This window comes from Myotis davidii, unplaced genomic scaffold (genome assembly GCF_000327345.1).
Source record: "Myotis davidii unplaced genomic scaffold, ASM32734v1 scaffold211, whole genome shotgun sequence".
In the NCBI taxonomy this organism is placed as follows: domain Eukaryota; kingdom Metazoa; phylum Chordata; class Mammalia; order Chiroptera; family Vespertilionidae; genus Myotis; species Myotis davidii.
This window is the reverse complement of record NW_006282523.1, coordinates 214,492-221,360: the sequence shown is the minus strand read 5'-3', so window position 1 is coordinate 221,360 and position 6,869 is coordinate 214,492. Positions and strand designations below refer to the sequence as shown.

At 61.3% G+C, this 6,869-nt stretch overlaps 1 protein-coding gene across 1 annotated transcript in view; it reads right to left on the bottom strand.

Annotated features, from left to right (window-relative positions):
• The window catches only part of CARD14 (caspase recruitment domain family member 14), a 35,944-nt gene that overhangs the window by 17,457 nt on the left and 11,618 nt on the right, over nucleotides 1–6,869 (bottom strand). The window contains exons 5-14 of the mRNA XM_015559737.1: nucleotides 6,784–6,867; nucleotides 5,861–6,040; nucleotides 4,993–5,112; nucleotides 4,251–4,376; nucleotides 3,756–3,905; nucleotides 2,343–2,459; nucleotides 1,734–1,870; nucleotides 1,521–1,615; nucleotides 103–163; nucleotides 35–44 (exon numbers count right to left, since the gene is read on the bottom strand). Of these exons, the coding sequence (XP_015415223.1) occupies nucleotides 35–44; nucleotides 103–163; nucleotides 1,521–1,615; nucleotides 1,734–1,870; nucleotides 2,343–2,459; nucleotides 3,756–3,905; nucleotides 4,251–4,376; nucleotides 4,993–5,112; nucleotides 5,861–6,040; nucleotides 6,784–6,867 (1,080 nt within the window). The remainder of the gene's footprint in view (nucleotides 1–34; nucleotides 45–102; nucleotides 164–1,520; nucleotides 1,616–1,733; nucleotides 1,871–2,342; nucleotides 2,460–3,755; nucleotides 3,906–4,250; nucleotides 4,377–4,992; nucleotides 5,113–5,860; nucleotides 6,041–6,783; nucleotides 6,868–6,869) is intronic.

Genomic DNA, 6,869 nt, shown 5'->3' with positions numbered 1-6,869 from the left:
CTCTCCCCCAGCCCCCTTCCTGCCATGATCCCACCCTCAAAAGGCTATCGCCTGCCAACAGCCCTCACTCTGCCCCCTGCTGGCCGGACCCCCTCCGCTCACCTGGCTGAGACGCAGAGGCCCCTGGAGATCAGCTGTGGGCCACTCTCAGACTCCAGGAGGTCTAGGCAGAAACAAAGGCTCAGACACCAGCCGGCGCCCTAGAGACCACACGCTGCCTCAGTGCCCTCAGCCACCTCAGCTGAGGCTGACCTGTCCTCCTCCTTCCTCCTGCTGAGACCTTGACTCATCTCCCCACACGGGAGGAGCTGGCGGAGAGCTGCCCTGCCTGGGTCTGGCCTCCACTGTGTCCTTTGTGAGACCGAATGTTGCCCATGTTTTGTGAGATGGGGAAGCTAGAATCCACTTCCACCTTCAACCAAACAGTCAAATCCGGTGGAACCCGGGCCCGCCTTCCTGCCCGACAGCGCCTGCCGCCTGCATCGCTGCTCCCGCTACCCCCGGCCACGCCAGCTGCTGGCCGCGCAGGCCTCCATGTCCCTGGGGGTCCCCAAGCTCTGCACTTTGACAGGCAGCCTGGGAGGCTGATGGGCCCAGCCCAGGCGGTGGCTTCCCTGTGGGCAGCAGAGGCTGCTCCTCCACCTGGTGGACCGGAGGCCAGCAGAGGGCGGACAGCTGCCTGTCGCCTGCCACGGCGGCCTGTGCCAGCTCACAGGGAAATCCAATTCGTGAATACATTCCAGCCAAGTGGAGGTCACTGGGCGCTCCTGGCGTTATCTGAGGTGAATTCCACTAGCATGCATGAAAGCGGGCCGTGGTGTGGGATCACACAGAAGAGGAGCAGTAAGCACCCTGTCCTCCTGGCCTCACAGCCAAGCTGGTTCCCCTGGCGGAGCCTTTCCCTTGGTCACTGTCACAAAACCACCAGTGATCCGGGACCGGTAAGGTTTCTGGCCACGTGACCACTGCCCCAACACACAGGTGCCTCTGTGGACCAGCATGGGGTGCGTGCACCCCCTGGTGGCCACAGGGTGAATTCCAGGCAGGGTGCTGAGCACCTACTCTGTGTGAAGCCCCAGACTGGGGTAGGTGTGCAGGGTGGGAAGGTAAGGAGGCCGATTGAGAAGGAGAGAGAAGCAGTTAAGTGACAGATACAAGGCACAGGGAAAGGGGAGAGAGGCTTCCACAGGTGCCCCGGCCAGCAGGAGGGGGCACTGCAGCCTGGAGCCGTGCGGTCCCTGGCAGCCTGAGTCCAGAGCAGGAGGGACAGAAGGAGCAGCTGTCTGAACATCTGGGCTGAGCGGGCATGGAGACAACTCCCTCACCGCTAGGTGACAATGGACAGGACACCCAGGACACAGAGCAGCTGGCACCGGCCTCAACTGCCAGGGGCCAGGGTCAGGGCAGCGGTCCAGTTCCCCTCCCTCTGCCTGGGACCGGGGAGACCTGTCCTCGTGCCCCTCCTGGCCCAGCCCAGGGGAGGTGGGCGGCTGCAGAGGTTGGCAGAGGAACACACTCACCTGCTCTGTCTACAATCTCGTAATCCAGGTCGACGTCACCCGCCTTCGCTCCCGGGCAGCCTCCCCAGTCCCCCTCCAGGATTTCTGAGAAGCCACTGCGCGGAGGAAGGGGAGGACGGCTTGGGACTGGAGCACCCAGCGCCTGCCCGGCCCTCGTCCCCGGTGAGCCAGCAGGAAACCCGTGTCATCCGGCACTGATGCCGTCCTCTCTACCTGAAGGACCAAGCATCCTCCCGGAAGTCCTCGGCGGCTCGCTTGTACAGGGACAGCTGGCTGGGGGGCACGGGGCTGCTGGAGCGGAAGCTGTCCACCAGCTCGCGGCTGGGCGTGGCGCTCAGGTCCGACCAGAGCTGAGACAGGAGGACAGCGAGGCAGGGTCAGCGCGAGCTCATGGGCTCACGACCCTCCCTGCTCTGGGAAGGGAATAAGCCACGGCCACCAATATCAGGGCCGAAGAGGGGACAGGGAGGGGAGGGGGAGCTCACAGCCAGGGCACATTCGTTGAGCACCTACTATGTGCCAGCACTCAATTAGCTGTTTCCTGTATTTTATGTTGTTTAGTCCTCATAATAAATATAAAAAATAATCTCCCTACTTTACATAGAAAGTGATCGAGGCCGAGAGACCAGGGGACTGGCTGGTGAGGGTCACATGCTGATGGGTGGGCTGTGCAAGGTGTTGAGGGGGGCACAGGATGCCAGGTGGACAGTGAGGGCCTGGATGCAGCCCCGGGTCCACTGAGGTCTCCCTTCAGCACCTCCTAGGCGCCGGGCCCTTCCGTCCGCACTGGCCTGTCCCCAGGAGCGGAGGGCACGGCTGTACCTCGGAGGAGCTCAGGCAGCTGCCGTCACCGTCGTCCCGCGGGCAGATGGCGAACATGCGCACCAGCCGCTGCTTCCCCCTCCGCCAGGGCTCCCTCGGCCCCGCCTCCTGCTTGGGCTGCAAAGGCGCCAGACGGGCTGGTTAATTCAGGAAAGGGTCCCCTCCGATGCTCTCGGGGTTTCTACCCAGGCACCACCCCCAGCTCCACCCTCTCATGGCTTCTAGTCTGGGTCCGTCTCCTCCCAGCCTGGGACCCCCGGCTGGCCACCAGGACGCAGAGCACTGGGCTTGGGGGGCGGCACTGCATTTCTAGTCGAGGGTATACGTCAGGGGTGGGAACCTTTTTTCTGCCAAGGCCCATTTGGATCTGTATACCATCATTCACGGGCCATACAAAATTATCAGCTTAAAAATTAGCCCGTGCCCAGCAGGTGTGGCTCAATGACTGAGCATCAATCTATGAACCAGAAGGTCACGGTTCACTTCCTGGTCAGGGCACAAGCCCAGGTTGCAGCCTCAATCCCCAATAGGGGGCATATAGGAGGTAGCCCATCAATGTTCAGCTCTCACATTGATGTTTCTCTCTTTCATTCTCCCTTTCTCTCTCTCTAAAAAATGGTCAGTGCGCCTCATAGTGACTGGTCGGGTGGTCATTCTAGTCATTCCACCTAATTTGCATATTACCCTATTATATAGGATTTTAAAAAGAAAACATTTTTTAAAATTAGCCTGCTTTATTTGATCAAACATTTAATTAACTCACCCCTAATGCCTTGGTAGGGCCAGACAAATGATTTTGTGGGCCTTATATGGGCTGGGCGTTCCCCACCCCTGTGCACACAGTTCTTTCCTGGTTACACACCTGGTACATAATGTGTATACATGGGTCTACACACACTGCACGTGGAAAATGGGGGGGGGGGCAGACCAATCAGAAAAGAGAAATTCACCCACCCTCCAACACACAGGCCCGCAGTCAGCAGTGTGTGCCTGCCCGTCAGTCTGCCCTACGCATACATGTGTTTTGCACGTGGCTGATGTGTGAGGGTGAGGAGGAAGGGCTGGGCTGTGCACTCAGAGGACAGGGCCCTGCCTGTACAACAGGTACCTGGACGGGAGCTGCCAGCCAGACTGTAACTAGGGCTTTTATAGTCATTTTAGCTCAGCTTCGTCTTTCTTTCCTCAGCCAACACCACACCCGACAGGTTCCAGAACCTTCTGCCGGGCCACCCCTTCCAGGACGTGCATGGCATCATCATGGAGGGAGAGTAGAGCAACCCCAGCTGCCCACTGTTCATCTCCAGTGCCCACCACCAGGGCTCATGCATGGGGCCCAGCTTGCCCCCCACCGGCCCCCTCCCTACCACGCACACGCTGCCCCTGCTCCCAGGCGCACGGCAGGGCAGGACTCACCCCGTGTGCCGACTCGGCCTGCAGCTGGTGGAGCTGCTGGCGCAGTTCACAGCCCTGGTCAGTGAGCTCGAACACCTTCCGGCGGAGTGCGTCCTTCTCGGCCAGGCTCTGGGCAATCTCCACCTGGGCGGCGTCTCGGGCCGCGTAGGCCTGCGGGCCGGGACACAGGGCGCCCGGGGCATGAGGGGGCGGCGAACACTGGCTCACCCGCAGGCACATGCCACGGTTCACAATCGTGTCACGTGTGTGGGTGTACCACCGCCCCGAGTGCACACAGAATGAAGGGAGGCCCTAGACGTGACCTCTAGTCTCAGACAGTGAGCACGTCAGCAGGTGACAATGGAGGGAGTTGAGAAACCGCCTGGACCAAGGAGGGAGACCCCAAGTCTGGAAGCAGCTGTCACGGAGGGCAGGGCGGGCGGCACAAGGCCGCCAGCCCCCAGCCCTCAGCTGCTGGCAGCTCCTGTTCTCCCGGCCCTGCCGCCTCTCCAGTACCTGGTCCCGCTCCTTCTGCAGCTCAGCCACCTGGCCCTGCAGGGCGGTCACCTTCTCCCTGTAGATCTCGCAGTCCACCCTGGTCTTCTGGAACTGCAGCAGCGTCTGCTCCTTCTCTTCCCAGAACTGGGCCAAGGGGTGAGAGCCGTGGGGGACGGGGCTGGCTGGTCCTCCTAGGGAATGTTGCCATATTGGGAGCTCAGCTTTGGTCTCTGTTGTTGACATGTTGACATGTTGGACCCTCAGCAATAGCAGCCAGATCAGCCTTGGTGAGGGAAAATCTATGTAACTGAGCTCAGGGACAGGGTGAGCTTGCGCGCTCCCGAGTGCGATTCACAGGAGCACCGCAGAGAAGCTGTGCCCACCAGATCCGCGTGGGCGCTGCGCGTGGCTGTTTTGTCCATCCCGTGCCCAGAGCAGGGCGCAGAGGTAATGCCTCTCCCCTGCGCATGCTCATCCACCGGCCGTCTCCCCACCATCCCCTCACCATTTGCAGCCACTCAACAAACCCCCGGCTCTCACCGGGCCCCATGCACCTGGACCTGCACGTGCCCTTGTCCTCACCGCCTATGTGCCGGACCTGTTTGCTCGTCACCCACCGCTGGCCGTGGACTGTGAGTTGGTGCTAACACAGCTTTGACCCAGGAATAAGCTAACGAGTGGCCCGTTACTTAGGCAAACTTGGTCTTAAGCTCAGCACGGACTGAAAAGCCCGTCTCCCCAGCACGAAGCCCGCGGTCACCTGCTTCCGCTGCCGCTCGGCGGCCACGGCCCGCTCCCTCAGCGAGTGGATGCGGTCCACCATCTCCTGCTTGCTCTCCAGGGCCTCATCCAGGCTCTGCTCCAGGATGTCCTTCTCCGCCTGGGGCACAGCGGGGTCAGCCGGCCTGCTCCCACAGGCCTGCCCCTGGGAAGCTTGTCCCAGGAACGGGAGCTGGAGGCTGCTGGCAGGTGGGTGAGTGACATTCCTGCCCAGGAGGCCGAACAGAGGCCTGGGGGTTGGGGTGGGGGAGGAAGCTGCCCTTGGGCTCTGCTGGGCGTGGCTGGCAGGGCTGGAAGGTGCTGGAGGCCCAGGCCTCTCAGGGCAGAGTCTCCTGCTTTAGGCACTTGCAGGGGAGCTACCGAGAGGGACCCAGCAACACAGGACTCCTGGGGCCCACTCTGCAGGTGCGGGGGGGGTGGGGGGGGGCTGGGAGGAGGCCGGAACCAGGATGGCGAGCTCTGTGCCGAGCAGGCATCTCCCGAAGAACAGCTCAAAAGCAGGTAATTATTGAGTCAAAGAACTGGGAAGGGCTGAGGGGCTGCCCAATTCCGGGCGCTGGGGTCCCTGACCCTGCATCCAGAGCTCCCCACTCTCCAATGCAGCGCATTCTGCAGGCAGACAGGTTTCCTTCCCTGTCCCCCAACTTTGAAGTGAACCCCACCACTTGTAACCAGCCCAGTCCTCTCCGAGGCAGCTCAGCCGAGTGACGTCCCACCAATCCCGCCAGCGCCGGGGCTGGGCAGGCGAGCTGTCACTGTTTCCATTCCCGGGCCCCTAGCCTCCCTCCCCGGGGGCGTCAGAAGCCCAGCCTCGGGGCACGGGGAGAAGTGGGCCGGGCCGGGCCTACCAGGCTGAACGTCAGGGAGCGGAGCTTCTCGTTCTCCTCCTTCAAGCGGCTCAGCTCCTCCGCTCCGGGCTCCAGGCCGTCAGCCATCTGTAGGGACCGCTCTCGGAACGCCCGCTCGCAGGAGGCAGACAGCCTCTGGTGCTGCAGCTCCTGAATGACAAAGTAATGTGTGTGGGTGTCCTCTGCGCCACTGTATTGTTTAAAATAAATTTGAAATTATTTCCAAATAAAATGAAAGAAAAGTGACCTGGCTGGTGTGGCTCAGTGATTAGAGCACCGGCCCATGCACCAAAGGGTTGGGTGTTTGGTTCCCAGCCTGCACCTTTGCAGGTTCAATTTTCGGCCCCCATCAGGGCGCATGTAGGAGGCAACCGATCCATGTGTCTCTCTCACATTGATGTTTTTCTCCCTCTCCCTCTCTTTCTCTGCCCCCCTTCATTTGCTCCCTCCCTTCCACTCTCCCTAGAAAAAAACAATGAAAAAATATCCTCAGCTAAGAGTTAACAACAACAAAAGAAAAGCCAATGCCATCAAGGCAGAAAGCACATGAATATTTAAAGAACCTACAAATCACTAAGATAATAATCCCCCACAGAAACGTGAGTACAAGACATGGTTGGGGTTCGAGTACCGCACACCCACAGCTGGAGGGATGAGGCCTAGGGGGACGACTGCGGAGCTCAGAACAGCCAGACCTGCCCCGGGCCCCAGACATAGGCGGGCAGGCCTCCCCCCCGTGGGCACGGCACCCAGCCAGGCCTTGGGGAGTCACAGGGCAGGCTCCTTGCAGGTGGGTGACGGGAGGGGCCCCCGGTGGTGGAGGCGAGGGGTCAGCTTCCTGCAGGGGCGCCTCAGCCAAGGCTGGCGGGCAGGGCGCTCTGGGTGGGCCGGGGGTGAGTGCGAGGCGGGCGGCGCAGCAGCACCTCCTCCTGCAGGCCGCGGCAGCGCGTGCTGGCCAGCTCCTTCTCCTGCAGCGCGCTGCTGTAGTGCAGCGAGAGGTTGAGCATCT